The sequence below is a fragment of the Trichophyton verrucosum genome (assembly GCF_000151505.1).
Source record: "Trichophyton verrucosum HKI 0517 chromosome Unknown contig01100_1.f1.exp, whole genome shotgun sequence".
Lineage (NCBI taxonomy): Eukaryota > Fungi > Ascomycota > Eurotiomycetes > Onygenales > Arthrodermataceae > Trichophyton > Trichophyton verrucosum.
This window is the reverse complement of record NW_003315167.1, coordinates 703-23,054: the sequence shown is the minus strand read 5'-3', so window position 1 is coordinate 23,054 and position 22,352 is coordinate 703. Positions and strand designations below refer to the sequence as shown.

Here is a 22,352-nt window from a genome sequence, read left to right as displayed (position 1 = left end):
GAGATAAAAGTAAAAGAAAGGCGTAGCTCTAAACTGTTTCTTGAGTGGGGACGGAGATACCGTTTTGTGAAAATGAGGCAAGGTCATTATCGTAATTCTCAGGCTGGCCCGGAATCCACGCAGGATCAAGTGGAATAATCAAGTTAGGGTTGATGTATTTTCTCAACCTAGGAGCAATATCCCGACCGCGTAACCGAAGAGGTATGGCGTCCCTATCCCACTGTGAAGGCGGGGAGAAGTTCGAGCTAGGAGTCGGTGATAGGTTGCTGTCAGCATCACGGCTACGATCGATACTTCGAAGTGCGATGAATTTCATCAGAGGCTCGTAAGTTCGTGTGAAAAAGTAGGAAAACCAGACTGTTGCGGCGAGGAGAGGAACAATCAGGATGGACCGCGTAATAGCTGATCGAAGCGCAAGACTACCAATCATAGTCAATTGAAACACCACCAAGCCGAGTATGATTCGGCTACATATCATCGGCCATGCTCGTCCAGTGGAATGCTGTTGGTGGTCCATGGCGTATAGAAGTTGGTATTTGTAAATGAACTGGCCAATGCTGAAGTATATCAATCCAAACAGGCAGACAAGCCATGAGCTGGGGAAAACACTGTACACAAGACAGACTATGAATATAAGGATAGTCGGAGGCAGAGCAAAGCCATAGCTAAAGATGGGAGGTTTTCGTAGATCGGCATAGTCGCGAGGGGTGACTGCGAACATTCGTTGGAATGGATATAAGAATACACTTCCAAACTCCAAAAGGCGGAATGGAAACAGTCCCAGGCCCTGTAGGACGATTAGGTTGGTGTAGAAGGGGGCAAGTTTCTCAAGGGATCGAGCAAGAGCAAATGCAATGGTTGTTGTATCTTTGAAGACATCGCGAAGATTTTCCCAAAGACCGTAAAAATTCGAAGCCGTAGCAAAGACGGTAAAGACCAGGAACAGGTTAAAGAACGTAAAAAAGAAATTCTTTGAGATGACCGAAAGTTCAACATCTCCTTGAGAGGTCATTCCTTGCACATTGGCCAACCCTAATATAACAAGGTGGTTAGCTAAAGGCCCCGGGATGAGAATATATTTTAAGGGAAAAAGGAAGTCAACGTACAGTCGTATATATATGGAACTGCCAGCGAGAGCAAAGATAGCGTCAATGTAGGAAGGCCAGTTTGCATCAGGGATCTGAGCAGTGGGTGTTCCGACAATATCTCTGCAAGCCGGGGAATTACCTTCTCCAGGGTCTCCAAGTTGAGAAGGTAAGCAAGCGGAATAAGTAATAGGGACCAGAATACAGTCAGAACACAAATTACGGTTGTAATGGTCCAACCTCGTATCATCCTTTCGGCCCGGGATAGATAGGTATGTTGCCAAACAACATCTGCTGGAGCGGGTGCTAGATTGGCAACAAGCTGCATTGGCCAAGGGTCAAGGATAGCTTGGACCGCCATTTGACAAGCTGCAATGGATTCCATAGTAACAAATGCTAGTGCTCCGGGCGTACACTCCTGCTGGCGAGCAATTTCGATCTTTTCATCCAATTGCCGTAGCTTCTCCTCGTAGTAGTCGATCGCATCGATAGATTTGAACTGGATCTTAAGCGGGCCAAACCATATCCTGGTTCTAGGGCGAACTCCTGGATTCTCCAATATATAATTCTGATGCGTATTAGGCTCATCCGAGAGCAAACAAGAATCCTCTGCAGTATCGCCTGTATTAGTCTGTGGAGCTATCCGGTTCGTCCGACTGGCCAACCCACCGGGCTTGCTCTTCCGATAACGGAGATATTTGGCCCATGATTCTTCAAGACGTTGAAGAGTGCGCTTTCTTTCTTCCATCAGTCTATCCAACTCTCTCCAATCGCGGCAAAGCATGACGCTTTCAACATTTCCAATCTCTAGTCCCTCGATGAAACCCCGTATTTTCTCCTCGGATCGTAAATCAACAGGTATTCCAGATAGCCTAATTGTCCTATCTGCCATGGTGGTTTGTCCTCCTAAACATTTCTGCCGTATCTGTATGACCCTGTTCGTGTAGCGGATAAGGAGGTGTACCGCCACTCCGGTAAACACGTATGAGAATATCACATATAGCCAGAGGAAAGTAGGGTCTGTTTTCTGCTTCTTATCGGAGTCACCACCAGGTTTATCTCCTCGGTCACCATCCCAGGGGTAACCTCTTTCCCCCGTATATGAATACCGCACAGGGAGAATCACGACAACGGAGAAGAAAAAGACGATAGAAAGGAAGTGGATGGAGTATTTGTAGAACAATAGAAACTATATTTTTGTAATAGATAGCAAGCAATGTCAGTTTTCAAGGTAAATTCCAACCTCCAATGATAAATAAGGAAGTAGACGTACCACGAATGCATCGAGCCCCCCTGAAGCAAGGACTTCCTCATCGGATATCTTAAATAGCACAGGAATCCACCCGAACAAGGAATCAGGGAGGTCGGGTAGCCTTGATGCAGCGGTCCTCATCTTCCGCCTCGCAGCATAGAGAGCGCTCCATTTTGGACGTAGGAACTGTTCGAAGATTGAGAGTCTATGGTTAGCTATCCTAGTTCACACAATTGATCCCAGCCTGATATGATAAACATACGCAAAATGTGATGAATGCGCTGAGCCCAAAGCTGACGCTGATCACGATCTGGGTGAGCAGATCGCGCTGGCCCCGGGTCTGGTCCTGGTATCTTGGTCCATCAGGCTGGTCACTTGCAAAAGTATATACCAGCGCGCTTGTGGTGGTGGTGGCTGCGAGTGAAGACGGCGGCCGGGACGTCATCGGGCGGACGGACGACTACCAGCGCCAGGAGAAGCGAAAGCAAAGCAAATCAGAGCAAGGAGCCGTATATCGGTGCTATATACACCTGTGAGCACAGTCCTGGCTGCGTCTTCCGCATCGATGCGTCTTGTCTATGTGGTTTTTATATGCAGCTTCGATCTTGTTTTCCTGCCCAAATATCTTGTCCCAAACCTTAAACCTAAGATAACCAGTCATGTGACCCATCGGGGTTGCCAGGGATCTACAAGGCGATGACGTCGTTTTGCATGAGCAAGGATGAAGGCGAGGAATAGGCAACGACTCTTGTGATTATCCTACGCTAGATACTCCGTAACGCTGAGAACATTTCTCTAGTTTATTTATCATTCCAGCTTCCTCAACTGCGATGCATCGTAGTAGAGGTCAATCAAGCACGAGGCAGACCATGCTTGGGTTGGAGACTAGGTGTTTAATCAGATCAGTTAGTGCTATTAACCCGGGGGAGAAAAGGGGCTAATCAGGGGCAGAGAAAGCAACAACTCACCGAGTCTGCACACAACTCGCCATTCTTATTTGTCAGTTCGGTCAGCCCCCTCCAAGGGCTAGTGCGAAGTGCCTTTTTGCATTCTTCCAGCCGATTTGTAAGTTGCTGGAATATATCCGTGTGGTCCTGGGGACTGTCCCGTCGCATCAGGACAAACTTCATCAAGGCCCTCAGGAAGTACCCAGTGGGCCACAGCCATTCTGGTCCTTGGTGGTAGTTTCTTCCCTTTGAAGTTGCGAAGTTGGTGGAATCTTCAGAATTCACATAATATGGGTTGTAGTTGAGATCCTTGGGATCCAGCGTCGCCATACCCATGGGTCCACGGAGGACGCTATCGGCCAATTCGAGCGTACGGAGTGCTTTCTCCAGCGTGAATAATTCGGGGGCAACAGTCATGGCAACAGCAAAGTTGGGTCGGAACTGATAATCCTCATATGGCTTACCGGATCGATAGAGATCTTTATAAATACCGCGTCGATGAACGATCTTGCTATCGACGTCGTATTTGCTATCGTCAACCTGGTTTTCGGGGATGTAATAGCACCTCTCAAAGTTGGACTTAATCTTCGCAGCCCATTCTGCATAGGAAATTGATTTTCCAGAGCCAACTTCAACGCCTTTAAATGGGAATTTCCCTTTATCTGCGAGAGTCGACAACCATGAGAGAGTGCTATAGAGCAGTCCACTGATTTCAATAGCTGCACCGTCCCGAGGAGTTCCTGGATGACCCTTATTTCCGCTCTTGGTACTTTCGCCCATCTTATCCATCCATGTACCACAATTCCATTGGTTTCCTCCGAATACCAGACCAGTTTCCCAGTCAACACGAATATCAACCTGGAAACCCTCATTCTTCATCTGCATATCAAGGTTAGGACCTGCGTTGTACTCACGGAATGAGATACCCGAAGCATGGCGTTGAAATATCTCCTGGATAATTTCAGCCACAGTTGAGGTTTCACTATATGCACGGCTATCGTCATGGGAGAACCATGTATCGTCATATGGCAAGAATCGACGACGGACTTTCTCATTCAATACCAGGATTCCATCTGGCACAATCTTGGTATAGTCTTGGATAGCCTGCAGGAAGAACCATACCGCATCACGGGCATTATATCGCGGTGCCTTTCCGTCTGAAAGCAGGTTAGGCATGAGCCCATGCTTCAACACGCTCGCGAATGCAAGGATATGCTCTTTCGCTTCGTCAAATCTTCCTGTACACAAGAGGAGGCCACGCAAAGAGATAAAAACATCCCTTCCCCAGCATCTGGCCCAGTCTGTTGAGAAGTGAGGCAGACCAGCGGCGAGACAAGGTACACGCTTGGTTGGGTACAGTGATGCGGAATTGACGAAGCCTACTTGCTGTATGCTAACCATTGCAAGTTCATGAATGATATCCTTACCATGCTCAATAGTAACACCAAGGAGCTGGATACCTCGGGCTAAAGCGGCTTCATACGCCGTTTTGACAACGATGGCGAAACAGCGCGGCAACAAAAAGGAAGGTAGCTTTCTGATGGCATCAAAACGACCCTGAAGCCATTCCGCCGGTTCCTTCAGTCGTCCGTATCCTTCATTCGAAGCCGCTTTGTGCATTCTGCGGACGATAAAGTCGAGAGCCCACTGTCCGTTCCGAAGGTTATCGCATATAGGATGACCCACGTCGTTATTTCGAATAACTCCCTCAAGAACACTCCACCATCCCTGGAGCCCGGCGTATACTAGTGGGCCAAAGTTTGGAATGTCATACACCCCATCCGAGCCATGGCTTATGTCTCTTTCTTCAGGATTGCATTTGTACAGAACGAAGTTTAAATCGACAGGATCTAGGGACTTGAACGCAGCTTCGGCGTCAGACGTAATGAAAGTACTCAGATCTTTCAGCAGATTTGTTTCTGGCAACCAGGTCTCCAGGAGTGCAATAGACCCAGGGACAAGGCCTGCTGGTACACGAATAATAGTGTTATTACCATCGTTCTCAATGCTGACTTCTTCAATATCGGAAACCTTGCTATGAAGTCCGTTGATAAACCTTTTGTTCGTATCTGCATCGCGGTTGGAGGAAATGATCTCCAATTTCCAGGCACCTATCATCTTAGCATTTGTTCCGGACAGAACAATCGGATCCAGATTGTGTTCATCCTTGGAGCCAGAGAAAGCGGTATGGGCAATGAGCAAAACACCCTTCCTTGTGTGTGGCTGGACGCGATGGACCGTTATATACTGGCCTTCATGGTGAATATGGGTTTCATCATAACAATCTACAGCCATGCTGGTGTGAAGTTCGTTCAGTAGCCTTTTTATTCCGCCGATACCTCCTTCACCTGTCCTAGACTTCACTTCACCGTCAGAGGAAGCAGACGAATACAGGCGTGTCTCATTTACCAAGTCGACGTGTTTGGGGTAAATCTCATCATATCCCATCACACTCCCGATTGCAGACGAACACATGGCAACCAATGCAGCGTTAGGGAGGGTATCTCTCGCTTCACGTTTCTGAGCAGGCATTTGATTGTCGTGCGTACAGTCCATGAAAAGGGCATTTAGAGGCGTATATTGCAGCTGCCTAACGATCTGGTTGGATTCCCGATGGTCACTGTGAGATAACAGATCTGCCTCAAAGCTACCAATTGGCCGTCCTCCATGACGATGAACGAGTCGACTAAGTTCGCCAGCACTCCAAGCCTGCATAGCCTCGCGAATCAGCCCTGTCAGACCAAGTCTTTTAGCAAATACATAATCGGTCTGCTCAGATCCGGTAAAGAGCTCTGCGAAAATGACTAGATTGGGCCGCACTCTTCTAGCTTCGTCAAGGAGATATTCGGCTACCGGAATGGGGGTTGAATGGCAGTTATCAATGCGGAAGCCCATGAAGTACTTGGCCATTAACTTGGAGTAATCCGCCATATAGTCCCATAGAAAAGGATTATCATCTCGCGATGCTCCATAGTTCAACTTGACACAGTCGCCCCAGACAATAACCTCTCGCAACAGATATGCACGAGAGTCCGGACCAGCATTGTCTTTCATCGCATCCGCATTCCATACCCACCCATTGTTCGCCAGAGCAAGCAACCTGGGGTCTCTCTTACCACTCGAAGGAAGCCTGGTGAAATAAGTCTCTATAAGCGGGCTTTCATTGCTCACAGGCCCCATCTTTGGGCCATGTTCATCAACTCGAAGGTATTTTATCCGGCCAAAGAGCTGGTCAAGAATAGTTATGACATCCTTGTCAAATTCCTTGAACAAGGGAAGGTTAACAGCATCAAGAAGCTTTCGGAGTTCAGCCTTGACAGTCGATGCATCAGCCTTGGACTCAGTATGTCTTCCAAACATGGCTGCAAGGAAAGAAGCGGTTATATTTGGGTCCGCTTTCCGATCATATCGTCCTAGAACTCGGTTGGCATTTGTCACCCCTTTCTGACGAAGGAACTTTGCCTTCTTCTCCATTGACCATCCTCGAATCTCTTCTGCATTTCCAAGCTCAGCATCCTCATAATTGTCTGATTCCCACGATTTTAGTGCTGCCGCAGCGTCTCTTTCAACATCAATAGCATAAAACTCCCAGAGCTTTATCTTGTCAATGACGTTTTCCCGTGCTCTGCATAGCACTACCAAGATATCATCCTCTGTCTTGAATTCTGTAGGCAATCCCAGCTTCGCAAGGTCATTTCCATACTGCAATAAAGCCGTGTCTAGTTCTAATGCAGCTTCAAGCCACGGAGCATTCTTGATATTATACCCTACCTCTGGGTGGTCTTCAAGGAGTTGGCTGTTATGTGCAACATGGTTCCAAACAACATCCGTCAGCGCCAGAAGCCCATAGTCCTTCTCCATCTTCGCCGTCATCTCAGCCACATCCTTCTGTCCATTGGAGAAACATTCTTCAAACTCGAGTTGGTCGTAAAGGCTATACGGCGAGTTTGAAGCCCCTCGCTTCACAAGAGGAGTAAAATGGACAACATTGTACCCCCTCTCTCCAATCCCACGCAAGTGTTTGTTCCAGTCTGTTGGATACTCCCCCATGAACTTGGACACCACAGAAAATATAGATAGCGATTCTAGCGGCAGGGCTTTGCCCTTGAGAGTGATGGCCGGGCGGACATTGAGATAGTACGTCTCAGACCGGGTCTCCTTCCCAGCATCAGAGCCAGACCCCGGCCCAAAGAGCTTGGGTAGCTGGCGGTAAGTGAAGTAGTAATCGAAAGCACCAGAGATAGCGATGGGAATATCAACGTGGATGTCTTTGTTGAAGTCCGGCTTCAGCCTGTCAACCAGCTGTTAGTATCTAGTACTCCGTAACTAGTTATGTATGGCATAAGTTAGCAACGTACTTGTACTCGCGGTACTTGTCCCGCTGAAACTCCTCGCCTGCAGGAGGGATATTCACCCATAGGCTCCCGTATCGACACAGCGGACTGCTGCCCTCGAACTGCAGGCGGAGACTGTACGCCGGAGTCGTCGGCGGGGGCAGGTTGACGTAGCTGTGATGGGCGTCCGGGGAGCCATTGTCGTTCAGGTGCACCACGTACACCAGCTCTTGGTTATTCGAGTCCATGGCTGTCGGTATAACCCAGCGAGTTAAACTTGTTAGCGAACTACCGCAGTCGACGCATGCTTGGAGCAGCTTCCAGCAGCGTATTTATATCTGTATACCGCTGCCGACGCCTGCGGCATTTCGGGTTGGACAAGGAGCTGGGAGGAAGCGAGGGAGTGAGATGTTCCAAGGTTGGCCGCTGCCATGCACGCTGATGTCATTCCTTTCTTCCAAGGCAAAGGCAAGCAGTGGGGGCGGCGAAGCGGCGAGGCGAGCTGGCGACGGCAAGGATGCGTGTATATATATATATATATATTAGGTAGGCCGTGGACGTTTATTAGATGTCTATATTAGTTGTTATTTAACTACTTGGCTGTTTTTATTTGGATCTCATTTCGTTCACAGGATCGTAAGTAACTAATGCATATATGTATATCAACTAGTTTATCCCCCCAAGCTCCGTTGACCACCGGATAGTAGTATGCAGAATCGAGATGTAAGGTATGGTAAGTAATAGGGATTGCTCTTCCCTGCCTCCTCGATGGAAGATATACTCTTAATCTTTTTCGTCTTCTGACGCAAGTTAAAAAGGTAGTGGTAGTGGGTGTTGAATAGAATGCCAAAGGCGTCTATTTCGGTTCGATGAGACCAGGGATATCTTCAACTTTGGCCTCTCCCTTCAAGATATCTGTTCAAGAGTTAGCAAAGAACAACATGGTTACTAGGGGATTGGCTTTAGAGTATCATACGGTAGACAGCAGTGAACAGAGGATATTCATCCTCGAGTCCCTGTTTCTTCAGAAAGTTGTTGACTTCCACGGCCGTCAGAGTGCCCTGCAGCTTCTGTCCGTTCAACTCCTGCTTCTCTACCTCCTCAATAGGCAGCTTGCGTTCGACACTGTACTTGGCGCATCTGAAGTTACGGCCTCCGCTGCAGGAGGTGATCAGGTCGGCAACGCCGGCGGACTCAACTGTGAAGGTCTCAGCGTTGACAGAGTGTTTGAAAAAGGTAGTGCCGAACTTCACCATCTCCAGCAAACCGACTCTCATGACAGCTGCTTTGGCATTGTCTCCCCAACCGAGACCGTCGACGTATCCAGCAGCGAGAGCGACTATGTTCTTCAATGCACCACCGAGGGAGACACCGGCAACATCATGGACGACTCTGACATGGAAGTAAGGCCGGTGGAAGAGGGTCTTCAACAGAGAATGGTCTACCGGTGGGAAGTCAGAAGGCATGGGGCGTAGGTTGACTTTGGAAAGCTTCCCCGAGCTATCCTTGTGCTTGAACTCGGCCAGGTCGACGGCAGAAGAAGACGGCGACCCGTTGAGCGGCGTGGGCGCCTTGGAGTCCATGTGAGGGGGGTCATAGGCAACTGTGGTCTCGGAGTAGAGCTCCTTTGCAACCTCGGAGGCGATATTGGCTCCCGACAAGGCACCGCAGTAGATGCCCAGCTGCTTGCCAATGCTCTCCGAGAACAGGCTGACGCCCTCCTCGTCGACATGCACCCCCTTTATGCAGGATATTCCACGGGCGTAGGGAAGGATATGGCCCTTGAGGCTCTTGCAGACCCCGTTGATAAACTGATGGGGCAGATTGAAGACCAGTATGGAGGAATCCTTGACCGAGTCGACCAGGGACGGGTTGGCGCGCAGGTTGTCGGGCAGAGTGATGTCTGGCAGGTACTTGATGTTCTCGTGCAGTTGGTTGATGACCTCCGTCAGGTTCTGCTCGCCCTTGCACAGAGGCGAGGACTCGCTGTAGTGCCTCGACGACTTGGGGATCTCGATCTTCTCCTCGTACACCCACATATTCACCTCCTTCTCGAACAGATCTGGGTTAGCGGCCGTGTTTTCGGCGACCATCTTCGAGATCGAGGAGCCCCTAGAGCCATCGTTGGTCAGTCTGCGTGTGAGTGAGATATCGCGTGCCTCCAGCAGGGGAGGACGACAGGGACAGCGACGCACCAGTTCCCCGACCCGATGACGGTCACCTTGTGCTTCTTTGCGTACGGAGAGAGTCTTGTCATCGTGTGTCTGCGAGTCGATGCTGGAATCTGCGTGAGGACGAGAGTGCTGGCTGCTGGGACAAAGGCGACTTGGGGGCGGCGGTGGTGGGGGGTTAAGAGGCGCCTGGGAGCAGCAGAAGTCAAGATGCACCGCAAGCTGCACGTCATCAGGGAGAGGGAGAGGCAGGCAGACGGCGATAACTAACGGCCAGCAGAAGGGGAAAAAACTGCAGAGAAAAAAAGCCAGCTGCCGCTCTTTGCGCTTCTTTGCTCCCCGCGACCTCGGCCGGCCTCTCCCTCTCGGGCTCTAGCTGGCGGCCGTGGGGTCTATATGGGGCGTCGGGAGGTCTTGGGGGGGTCTTAGGGGGTCTTAGGGGGTCTTAGGGGGCTACCGACATCCTACAGGGTACCTGCAAGGAGGGCCCCATCTACAAGCGTTATCTGATGCCTTACATTCTGTTGTCTGGCCCTGAACTGGAGTTGCTACTTGTGCTGCACACTGGGAGGTTCTCTATCCCACGCCATCAACTGTGTCGCTGAGGCAACCCAGAGACCTCGGGTGCAGCGATGGCTCACTGTTTTGACTGTGCATTGATTGACTTTGACTGTGACGGGGCCGAGGCGGCCGGCTAGGCATTCAATATTAAAGCAATATAGCAATATCAACATTTCACCGGCTTAAGACTCTGCTCAGCATCGACAGCCTCGACCTTCGGCCGGCCCGTCTTCCTTGTCTCTCTGCCTTGTGCGCCTGTCCCTGGCAGAGCCCGATGCCTCGGATACCCGACCTCCAAGCTTCTCGTGGCGTCGCCTTGATCGCCCCTTGCTTGCAGGGCACCGTCTCTCAGCCCCTTCAGCTCTCTTCCATCTCGGCTAGATCCGTGGCCGCCGTCTGCAAGACAATATGATGGGTGGATGTGATGTTTACCACCTGACCGGATAGAATTTTTCTTCTTTTTAGCCCTCTTCCCGTTTCATTCTACAACTTGAGCCAAATTTCACGATTTGACGCCCTTGAATTCCGGGTTCTGGTCCATGGTCTGGGAAATGAAGCTTCGTAGGGCAGCCCAGCGAGCCGATGTAGAGCTGGAGTCTCCTCCTGCAGCAGCAGAAGCATCAACGCCACTCTCGACAGACGGCTGAGCATCCATGGCCGTATTATCCGTGTCAGTGGTCTTGATTCCCGCAGCCAGCTGTCCCATGTTCTTCGCAAACCGGTCACGCTCCATCCGATCAAGCTTCTCCTTCCTCTTCGTGGCCCCGGGCCGATGCTTCAGACTCTTGTGCCTAATCACGTTGACCTGAGTGTTTCCATCGATAGTATGTGTCGACACGGGTTCGTCACCGTCTCCGGCGTCAGGGAGCGCATTGGCAAGAGAGTCTAGGTTGGCGATCAGTTTCTTCGACGGCCGTCGTCGCTTCAGTGGCTTCTTGCGAGACTTTTCGATCTTTGAGATGAACGAGGAGTGCTTTATCAGCCGTTTGTCCTTTTTAGAGCTGGGGAACTCGGAGGCTAGGCTGTCGTTCGAGCTGCTCGTTGGTTTGGCCTTTGCGACGGCTGGATGCGACTTGGTCTTGACGGCCTTTTTGGCCTTGGAACTGGGACGGACAGGAGCCTAGTAGACAGGTAGACGCATTATATATCAGCTTGCACGCCCATTTTCCCAGGGAATAGCCTAGAATGGCCTACCATAATAATGAGATCTGGTATCCGGCTTGTTCAGTTGTAGAATTTAATGTATTCAATTCCTCAATTTTTTTTTGAGCACCAAAAATATTTCGGGTGTCGATGTTTGCTCTGTTTGCACCGTGAAGTGGGATAATCTTCGTCTGCCCGTAGTTTTTACACAGACGAACGACAAGATAGCCGTCTAGCACGCTGTTTACCGAGTATCTAGACTGCATTTCCCCGTCATGGAGAAGAGAGAGAAGCTGCGCCGACAGCTTGAGGCGCAGATAGCTGCTACAGAGCGGCAGCTCAGCCAGCTGAAGCAGGAGCTCGCAGATCTAGAGACGAAGCAGCCCGCACCGCAGCAGCCAGAAGCAACAAGAGAGAGATCAGCCGACTGGCCGCTACTCCAGGATGAATATAGAAGATACGGAAGACAGATGATAGTCGAGCAGGTCGGGCTGCCGGGTAAGTTTGAGTAAAATCCATCCACGCCAGATCCAGGTGAGCAGATCTAACCAGGCGACTGCTACGGTATAACTATAGGCCAGATTCGACTGCGGAAATCAGCCGTGCTCATCGTCGGAGCAGGCGGGCTAGGCTGTCCAGCAGCTTTATATCTTGCCGGCGCAGGAGTTGGAAGGCTGGGCATCATCGACGGCGACCAGGTTGAGAGCTCAAATCTGCACCGCCAGGTCCTACACCGGACGAGAAATACAGGCAAGTATAAGGTTGATAGTGCAATCGAGTATCTACAAGAGTAAGTTGTTTGATACTGTATACCTGTCTGCTATTCTTCATGAGACCCATAACTGACATACTCCGGCGTGCCTGTGCTAGACTGAACCCTCACCCGACCTACATACCCTATCGAACTCAGCTCTCACCGCAAAACGCACCAGATATCTTCGCCCTGTTTGATGTCATACTAGACTGCACCGATAACCCAGCAACTCGATACCTTATCTCAGACACTGCAGTAGTCCTTGGGAAACCGGTCGTGTCTGCTTCGGCGTTGCGAACAGAAGGACAGCTGATGATACTCAACTATCCTCCCCGTTTGCCGGGGGATAAATCAGGAGGTCCATGTTACCGGTGTGTGTTTCCCACTCCGCCTCCAGCGGATAGCGTCACAAGCTGTGCGGATGGCGGGATTATCGGGCCAGTGGTGGGTATCATGGGAGTTCTGCAAGCACTTGAAACGATACGGGTGATAACCAGCATGTCTGAGAACACCACGCCGAGCACTGGAGCCATTGTTCCGTCTCTCCATCTGTTCTCTGCCTATTCCACCCCTCCGTTTCGTACTATTCGGCTGCGTCCTCGGCGGCAGAACTGTGCTGCGTGCGGAACAGAACCATCGATATCCATCGAGTCCCTCAAGAACGGATCCATGGATTATGTCCAATTCTGTGGCTCGCTCAACCCAGTATCTAGTCTGATGCCAAATGAGCGGCTCAGTGCTAGAGATTACAAGATATGGCTTGACAGTCACAGCAACAATGACAAGGGTATCCTGCTCGATGTACGCGAACGGATCCAGTATGATATATGTGCATTGCCTGGAAGCGTTTGCGTACCCATATCGGAAGTTTTGAGATCATCTAGATCATCTGAAGCAACAAATGGGGAGCTTCCGGCATGGGTTCCTGCCAGTATCATCAACACTGATACCGCAACCCCTATCCACGTAGTTTGCCGCCAGGGCAACGACTCTCAGACTGCAGTGAAAATACTCAAGCAGCTCGGCCTCGGTCAAGGTGGCAAACGTTTCATTGGCGATATCCAGGGCGGTCTGGACTCATGGAGAAGAGATGTCGACCCCCAGTTTCCAGACTATTAACAGAACAATGGAAAGTAATCCTGGAAGCTGTTCATATACATCTAAGGGTTCACCGGCGTCTTGTCAAGCCAGGCCCATTCAACGTCGACTCTTCCTTGATCAACAAGGGCAAGCTGTTCAAATACAGCTCTAGAAACGTCGATATCTGTCGGTTTACACCCAACGCCTGGCCAATACCCGTATCTGGTTAGCAATTTGGCCGTGAATACCAAGGATAGCTCTAACAAACTCACATCTATCGACGACGGTAACGTCTACAGATTTGTTATTGCGCCTGAGCCGAATCTTCAGCCCACATAATGGGTTGGCGTTCGGATTTGGTCCAACACTAGCAGCATCATATAGGTTTTTGGAAACTGCACACACAGCTTGAGACGGTGAACTGGCTATACCACAAGCGCCCAGCGCCGGATCGTAGTATGTAAGGTCGCCCCGATAAGGCCCTCCATTATTCGTTGGCAGCGGTAGATTGGCACTCCTTCATGTATAAAAGCAGTGTATATATGTTAGACTTGAAGTGGTGAGAAATAGACGATGGACGGCTATTATACGAACTTGTGCCTGGTCAGCCCAACGGCCAACCCAATAATCAACCCCAGCAACAAAACAGCTACCACCGCAGCGACGGTGAGCACCATCCTCCGCTTAAAGAGCCAGAGGTCTCTTATCTTCCCCTTCAGCCCGCCGCCACTCTGGCCAGCTGGTGGAGCTTCGACATGAGGCTCTGTCTGATCGGCAAACACAGCTTTCGGCGGTGGTACGGGTTTGCGCCTTGGCACTTCTATGAGCGAGAGATGCGGTGCTGTTGGTTTGGGATGAGCAGCGGTCTCAATGGCTTTGTCAGAGAGGTCGAGTCCCAGCTCGTAGCGTTTGAGGCTTGAAGGAGATGAAGGAGAGGACGGAGGCTGCGAGATTGGCGAGACGGGGTGTGAGGGAGCGTAGTTGTCCATTATTTTTTTTTTTTTTTTTTTGCGCTCTGCCGCTTTCCTCTGGCTACTATGATTTTAAGGAGTGAATGAAGTTGGATAAGTAAACCAAAAAGAGAAAAGCGAGGGACTAAACGAATGACTGCATTGCTAGTAGTATATTAAGAAAGGCAAGCAAGAAGCGCGAGAAGGGAGAGGAGTTGACGAGGATGAAACAAACATCGCGAGCTCGAGGCCCCTTTTTCTTTCCCCGGCTCCTCTGCCAAGGCGGGGACACAAGGAAAAGTCCGGGGAAGCGCATCATCGAGACGGGGACATCCACAGCATCAACAGCAACAGAAAAGATTGTCAAGAAAACATCGGCCCTCTGTTGCTCTGAGGCACTCTCTTTACTCTACGGGCTTCTTCTGCTGCTACTCCAGCCTTCCACATCGCCCAGCAACCCCTTCGGCAACAACAAAAGCAATGTCCATCCACAGTCGTATTATTCAAGAAGCATGAATACCATCTATCAAGTATCATCAGAACAGAAAAAGAGAGCGTATATCGTGTGTTGATTGTGCCCCAGTCGGGTGGGAAATCTGTGCATGTGTGCGCGTGTTGTGTACGGGTATCCGTGAATCTGGCTTTGAACACTGCAGTTGCTAATGATCGCAGCAAGACCCTGCTGCTAGACCCTAGGCTGTGCCAGCAGCAGCTTTACGGCGTTGCATCCTGCGGTAGAGGTATGTGGACAGCACGCCGACTGCGATAACGAAGATGATGCAGAAACCAGGACAACCCCGGGTTCTCTGGCTGCCCAGTTCTTTCGCTTGGTTAGCTGGTGAGATGCGGCGTGTACATCCCTGAGAGATATGATAGCAGCCATTATAAAGGTAGAGTAAGGTACTCTGTATGCAACACTGCGAGCCATGTCAGTCAAGCCAAAGCCATGTAAAAGACAAGGTCCCTGGATGAATAACATACGAATCGAGACTTGCGCTACTGGGGAACCACCAGTCCGACGACTTGATCTATAGCTAGCAGAAGATAAGGATACTATCAATGCGCTCGTCAGTATATTGTCCGGGTATTTCTGCTGGCATAGAATGAAGTTGAATGGCTGGACGGCGTCCAATTGAAGCACCACAGCAACGCGTGAAGGCTGTTCCTCTCATCCGGAATCTGGCGGATACGTCATCGGAAGACACAGCGCCGGGGAGCTTACTTACCAAGCCGACAACAAGAGCAACGCGAGCAACGCGTGCGAGAGAGAGACGGAGGGGGAGAGAGGTGCAAGCAGGAGAGCCGAAGGTGATGGCGAAGGTGAGGTAGAGAGACCGAAGCAGCAGCAAGAAGCAGGAGGAGGAGGAGAAGCAGAAGATAAGCCGCGGAAGAGGCGGGCAGCAGAAGCCGCCTGCGCCGTCCGCTTTGCTGCAAGCTTCTTCCCAGATTCCCGCCGGCCTTTCCCTTTTGGGCCGAGAGGCGCTGGGCAGGCTCGCTCACGTGAACCAGCCAGGGAAAGACGACGGAGAGAGAGCGCCAGAGGAGAGCCAGAGGAGAGCCAGAGGAGAGCCAGAGGAGAGCCAGAGTGATGATGGCTGGGACGGCTGGGACGGCGAGGCCAGCCAGGGACATGGACATGGACGCCCTGCAGTGTCCACGCTGCTCTGCTCCGGCCCGAAGAGCAAGGCGGGCACAACGCAAGTCGAGTTCCAGCGCAAGATGCGCCTCCTCGGAAGAAGGCTCCCAGTGTACGGAGTACGGAGTAGTGACTCTCTGTACGCAGTACGTCTCTAGAAACCTCTGGCTGGGAAGACCTGGGAAAGCCAGCCTAGTTGCCCTCGAGTCGCGCCACCAGCCCATCCTTCCATCCCGCCATTATTATTGTTGTTGTTCTTCGCATTCCCAACTCGACGGGCCAGCAATTTGTGGTGCCAATGTTAGTTATCTAGATAGGCTGGTAACGAGAGATCGGCTCCTGTACCGGTCGATCATGCTATCCTCGTAGTTAGCGGCATGCGTTATATACTTCACCAATCCCTGGGAGACAGCGTTGGCAAAAGTCGATAGTCTCGGGCCTAACTCGATCGCTCGCCAGGGTCCTCAACAATACTCCGGGTGGGATATGTATCGTTCTACTTAGTAATCTCTTATTAAGGTTAACTAGATTATCGCTTACCTCAGCGTGCAAGTGATATATTGTTGGAGCCAACGTTTGGCTAGCGTATTAAATATAGTATATATCGCCGCCACTATCTTCTTTATTGTTTCGCTTAAAGATCTATTAGCTATTATTATTATTATTCTTATTATTCTTTATTATTGTCGGAGCGTTAGCGAAGACTTATTGTATTTTAAATAGTTTAAATAATCGGTTGAAATTCTCAAATCTGTGGGTTCTTGAAAAATAGCTATAAAATAGCTGATTGGTTGAAATTCTCGCTTCTAATTGGTTACTAGAACAGTGTATATCTAGTGGCTTGGCAAGGATGACTAAGCCCTCACCAAAATTATTATTAATAAGGTTTTTTAGCTTCTTTTTTAGCTTCTTTTTTAGCTTTTTTTCTAGCTTCTTTTAGTACTTTAGTAAGGATGATTAAGCCTTTATTAAAAAAGAATAACTAAGCCTTTATTAAAAGAATAACTAAGCCCTTATTAAAAGGATGACTAAGCTCTTATTAAAAGAATAATTAAGCCCTCACAAAAAAAAATCTTTGAAAATAAAATTAAAAGAATTAGAAAAATTAAACTAAAAATATAATACTGGATAAGTTGGAAAATTTAACTTCCTCCTATAATTAGCAAAGTTATTTATTATATATTGGAATAAAAGAATCTTATAAATTTTTATTTTTAAATTAATAATATACTAAATAAAGTATATTTATTTACTTTTTATATAAACTTTATTTAATTATTTAAATAATTATTACTAATTATTAATTTATATATATTCTTATAATAATTATAAATACTATAATTATTATATAAATTATATAAATTATAATATTTATATATTTCATAACTTATATATAAATAATTTAATATTAATTTTATAAAAATATCTATAATATGGATTATTATAATAATTATGAATATTATAAGTACTATAATAATAATAATAACTATAATAATAGTTTAGTAGTAGCCTCTTAGAATATATATTTTAAGATATAATTGATAATTTGAAACTTACTAAAAATAATATTACTATATTAAATTTTCTATTATTGGTTAAATTAGTAGAATTACTAAATTATTAAATAAAATATATAGATTATCTCTATGTATATCTTCCTTATAATATTTATACTATAGTATAAAAAAATATTAAAAATAGACTACTAATAAAATTTATAGTATTTTAAGCTTCTCTACTACCTTTTTAGTAAATTCTAGTTTTAATATAGTATTAGATATAAGTATAAAGCTATCGTTAGACCCCCCTTAATATATATATTAAATAGTAGATTTACTTATTATAATGAATAAATATATACTGGATAGTATTACTAGCTCCTTTATTTTAATAATAGAATATTACTTAATATAGAAGAAAATATTTAATATTTATTTAAATATTATTATTAAATTACTCCATTACTAATATTTTATAAACTATATTTATACTAATTAATTTAGTAGATATTAATTTATAACTTTTAATATTAGATATTTAAAATATATTATCAAATCATAATAATATATATATAGAATTATCTAATATAAATATTAAAAAAAACTTCTTTAATAGTAATAATAAAAATAATAATTGGATAAGTCTATAAATATTATTACTAGACTACCTCTTAATTATATTAATACTAGATATAGAAATCATTATAGTTTTACTAAAACTCTAATTAATAGTACCCTATAATATTAATATATATAAGATACTGATTAAAATATTATAAGGTCTAATTATATTATTTCTTTAGAGAAAAGTATATCTTAAATATATTTTCTTTATTTAAATTAAAGCTAAAACTACTATTAGATTAAAAATCTATAGCTCTAACTTTAAGAATATTTAATCTATTATTATTATTAGTAAGTAGAATATGTAAATATATTACTCTAACTCTAATAAGAGCTTATAAATAGTAGTTAATTATATTATACTATATATTTTCTATAATTACTCCCTTATTATTAATTATAAAAATAGTATCTTTTCTAAAAAAAATATCTTTAACTTTAAATTTAATACTCTACTTTAATTATTCTTTATATTATTATTAAATAAATATAATTTATCTTATCTATATAAATTAATAAATAATATTACTTTTATTAATAATCTAGTAATTAAAGTATATATAAGCTTTAATATTATTTCTAGCTAGATTTCTTCTAATATTTTATTAATTTTACTTTTATTTATTGATTTTTAAACTTTGGCTACTTTATTACTATTATTACTAAGTATTAAAAATAAAAAGAAGTATAAAATCTTACTAGTATTATTTACTCTAAGTAAGTATATAATAAGTAATACTACTAATTTTTAAAATATTAATATAGCTAATATAGCTTTAGTAACTATTTTGGTATTATAAAAATAAAGAGATAAAATTCTTACTTTTAGCTACTATAACTAACTATTAGTTATAGAGAAAAAAAATATAAATAATTTATATTAGTAGTTATATATTCTAAAATATACTTTTAAACTCGCTATACTTATTAATATCTATATATTTAATGAATAAAAAATGAAAAATATTAGCTATAAAGTTTAATTATTCTAACTATGGTCTTAGCTAGTCAATACCTTTAATAATATCCAGTACCTAATTATAGAGAGTATTAACTAGTAGTAGAAAATAGAAATAAATAGTATAATCTCTAATATTATTATATTAATAAATAACTTAATTTAATAATTCAAAAATTGGTAAAAGTAGCTTCATAATCTTAGTTACTAGTAAAAGAATATAGAGAAAGTCTATAAAAATCTATATATTCTAGTAATTATTATCTTATATATTTAGAATATATACTCGGGATATATTTTTAAATTTTAATAACTAGTTATTATCTAGATACTATAATATTTTTAATAGTAAAAATTTGTAAAAAAGTTATCCTTATAAATTTTACTAGATAAGTCGAAAGTTTGAAAATTTAATTTTCTCCTAGAGCTAGCAAAGTTATCTGTTAAATATTGGAGCTTTTTAATTATTTTTAAATACGATTGAATTATTTTTAATTATTTGGTATATATTATATATATTTATAATTTTTCTAATTCTTTTTCTATTAATCTATATATTAGGTTATATATAGACTCTATCCTTTTCTTAAGGAGTATTTTGGAATTCTATATCTAATATTCTAGTAAGCTTTCTAATAATTCTCGTTCTCTAAATACTTTAATTAAATTATAGTATTTCTAGAGTATTTATTATTATAACTTTTCTAATTTAGTAGTATTCTACTCTAGGTAAACTATTCTTTATTTTCTCTATAGTAATTAATCTCTTATAATTTTCTTAATACTTTTTTTAACTTAGGGCGTTATACTTAATATATAATCTCTATTCTTACTTTTATCGATAGCTACTAAAGTATTTAAATTCTAGTTGGAGTAGCTTCTCTTTCTACTATCTAGTTATAATATATTATTTCTCTAGTTTACTATTAGGTTATATTTTTATAATTATAGAAGTGCTAAAATAATATTATATTCTTCTAGATTAGTTATATTAAAATATTTTGTTCCTCTATATTATTCTCTAATATATACCTTTATACTAGTAGTTTCTTTATTTATAATACTAGTTTACTCTTTTTTAAGTTCTTCTAACTAATATAGTTTTTCTTTCTTTTATATAGTAATTTCCAATTTATTTGTATATTATAAGTCGATAAAGTTTCCAGTAACTTCTAAATTAATTAGAGCTTATATATATATTTTTACTAAATTTACTATTATTACTAGATAATTTCTATATATTATAGCTAAATTTTACTTCTTCCTTATTAGTTCGTTAACTAATTTACCTTAGTATTATTAATTATAAGTTTTTCTTTAAATCTCTTCTATAGATTTATATATTTCCTTTTATTTAGATTTATCTAATAAGGATTCTTTTTATTACTACTTATTTTCTTATTACTTCCATTATTTCTATATTTATAATATCTTTTATAATAACTCAATTATCTCTAACTAATATTATATAGCTATATTATTTATAAATTCCATTATATATCTTCAATATAGAATTTTTACCTTCTGCTTATTATTCTCGTATATAATTTCTAATTTTTTATATAGTATAATATTCGTTATATTTATTATTTTAATATTTTATCTATTAATTTATTTCTAATATTTTCTATATATTATATATTTTTTATTATTATAGTATTTTTACTAGATTTTTTCGTTATTCTTATACTATAGATATTACTTGTAATTATTATAACAAGGTCTCCTTCTATATTTCTAAATTTTTTTAAATATATAATATTTATAATAATAATCCTAATTATACTCTTTATAGTATAAATAAGCTAGATTACTAACTTTTCTCTACTTTTTTATATTATATATAATGTAAAGGCCTTTTCATTTATATACTATCTAGTACTTTTTATTAAAGTTATTTATATATTTCTTAAGGCTATTCTTAATTTACTATTATTATTCCTTAATTATTAATAATATATCTTTCCAGTCTAAGTCGTTCTAACTAAACTTAGGTACTTCTCTTTTCTCTAGCTTAGTTTCTTCTTCTAAGTTTATTTATTCTAGAGTTATAACTCTAGTTACTTTTTAATATTATTCCAGTATTTATAACTTATATTTTATTAAATTATTATACTAATTACTAGTTATTTTTTTCTATTAATATCTTAGTAGTTTATAATATTTATTCTCTATAAGTAGATTATTATTTAGTTTAGATCTAATAATAATACTTTATCTTATTAGCTTTAGTTATATTATTTATGGATACTCTCTTTACTTAGAGTTCTTTCTATATTTAAATTTCTTATTACCACTAAGCCTTACTATAGTAGTAATATTAAGTTTTTTTTCAGTTCTATAGTACTTTATATTATTTATACTACTAGACTTTACTATAATAGTGGTATTTAGACTTTTCTATATATCTCCTTATTTATTCTTATAATATCTTACTTGGTACTCTAACTTCTTATAGTAGAAATATAACTTCTATTTTTAGTATTATATATTCCTTTTCTTATTAAAGAATCTCTTTTTAGTTATATTAAGCTCCATTAGTACTAATTTATAATTATCTCTCTTACTTATATTTTATTAGTTTATTCCTTTCTAAAAGATTACCTTTCCTTATTATAGATATTATAAGTTATACAATTAATTATTAATTTATATCGCTATTTTAACTATAGAAGTATAACTTATGAATAATTCTATCATAATGGTTTTATATTATATTTTTAATTTAAACCCTTATTTGAAAATAATTATTTTTCCATCGTTATTATAGATCTTAAGTTCCTAGTATAATTACTATAATTATACTATAAACTATATTATATCTTTTATTTATTATAAGCTAGCTAACCTTTATTCTAGAGCTTACTTATAATCTATATCTCTAAAGAATTATCTAATTATAGATTTAAACTATATATAGCTACCTAATATATTTATATATATTTTTAGGTTTTTTTAGATATTAATTTAGTCTTTAAATATTAGTTTAAACTATATAATTATAGTATTATATAGGTAAGATTTTATAAAAATTACCTTCTTAATTTTAGTAATTCCTAGTTTAGTAGCTAAGTAGATATTATATTTACTTAAGAAGTATTTTAGCTTATTATATTCTCTATTAAAGATATATGGTATTTAAATTTTAACTAATACTTATAGATCTCTAGTATATATTCTTAAAATATATATTTTATTAACTAATTTTTTAATTTATATTTTATACTACTAAATATTATTTTCATAATTCTATTTATTAATTTTTACTTCTAAAATAGCAATCCATTATTTAAGTTAGATTGGAATATAGTTAGGGTTACTAGTAGTTTTACTTATAGTAGATATATTAACTTCGTAT

The 22,352-nt window shown here is 42.0% G+C and overlaps 7 protein-coding genes across 7 annotated transcripts; 1 reads left to right on the top strand and 6 right to left on the bottom strand.

Annotated features, from left to right (window-relative positions):
- Positions 1–28: 28 nt before the first annotated feature.
- Positions 29–2,782, bottom strand: TRV_07708 (uncharacterized protein; the record flags this gene model as incomplete). Its single annotated transcript, XM_003018212.1, has 4 exons — positions 29–1,180; positions 1,228–2,274; positions 2,359–2,523; positions 2,600–2,782. The coding sequence occupies 4 exons, from the start codon at positions 2,780–2,782 to the stop codon at positions 29–31; spliced, it is 2,547 nt and encodes an 848-aa protein (XP_003018258.1).
- Positions 2,783–3,144: 362 nt separating this feature from the next.
- On the bottom strand, positions 3,145–7,866 carry TRV_07707 (uncharacterized protein; the record flags this gene model as incomplete). Its single annotated transcript, XM_003018211.1, has 3 exons — positions 3,145–3,222; positions 3,306–7,575; positions 7,643–7,866. 3 exons carry the CDS (start codon positions 7,864–7,866, stop codon positions 3,145–3,147), a joined length of 4,572 nt encoding a protein of 1,523 aa, XP_003018257.1.
- Positions 7,867–8,474: 608 nt separating this feature from the next.
- Positions 8,475–9,711, bottom strand: TRV_07706 (glycerol 3-phosphate dehydrogenase (GfdB), putative; the record flags this gene model as incomplete). The annotated part of the gene is made up of 2 exons (XM_003018210.1): positions 8,475–8,533; positions 8,595–9,711. 2 exons carry the CDS (start codon positions 9,709–9,711, stop codon positions 8,475–8,477), a joined length of 1,176 nt encoding a protein of 391 aa, XP_003018256.1.
- Positions 9,712–10,852: 1,141 nt separating this feature from the next.
- TRV_07705 (uncharacterized protein) lies at positions 10,853–11,547 on the bottom strand (the record flags this gene model as incomplete). Its single annotated transcript, XM_003018209.1, has 2 exons — positions 10,853–11,470; positions 11,545–11,547. The coding sequence occupies 2 exons, from the start codon at positions 11,545–11,547 to the stop codon at positions 10,853–10,855; spliced, it is 621 nt and encodes a 206-aa protein (XP_003018255.1).
- Positions 11,548–11,768: 221 nt separating this feature from the next.
- Positions 11,769–13,366, top strand: TRV_07704 (uncharacterized protein; the record flags this gene model as incomplete). The annotated part of the gene is made up of 3 exons (XM_003018208.1): positions 11,769–11,991; positions 12,070–12,283; positions 12,364–13,366. The coding sequence occupies 3 exons, from the start codon at positions 11,769–11,771 to the stop codon at positions 13,364–13,366; spliced, it is 1,440 nt and encodes a 479-aa protein (XP_003018254.1).
- A 545-nt stretch (positions 13,367–13,911) lies between these two features.
- On the bottom strand, positions 13,912–14,316 carry TRV_07703 (riboflavin aldehyde-forming enzyme; the record flags this gene model as incomplete). The annotated part of the gene is made up of 1 exon (XM_003018207.1): positions 13,912–14,316. The coding sequence occupies one exon, from the start codon at positions 14,314–14,316 to the stop codon at positions 13,912–13,914; it is 405 nt and encodes a 134-aa protein (XP_003018253.1).
- A 646-nt stretch (positions 14,317–14,962) lies between these two features.
- TRV_07702 (uncharacterized protein) lies at positions 14,963–15,881 on the bottom strand (the record flags this gene model as incomplete). The annotated part of the gene is made up of 3 exons (XM_003018206.1): positions 14,963–15,436; positions 15,504–15,705; positions 15,778–15,881. Coding segments are annotated over 3 exons (780 nt in total), but the record flags the coding sequence as incomplete, so codon positions are not given.
- Between the last annotated feature and the right edge of the window lie 6,471 nt (positions 15,882–22,352).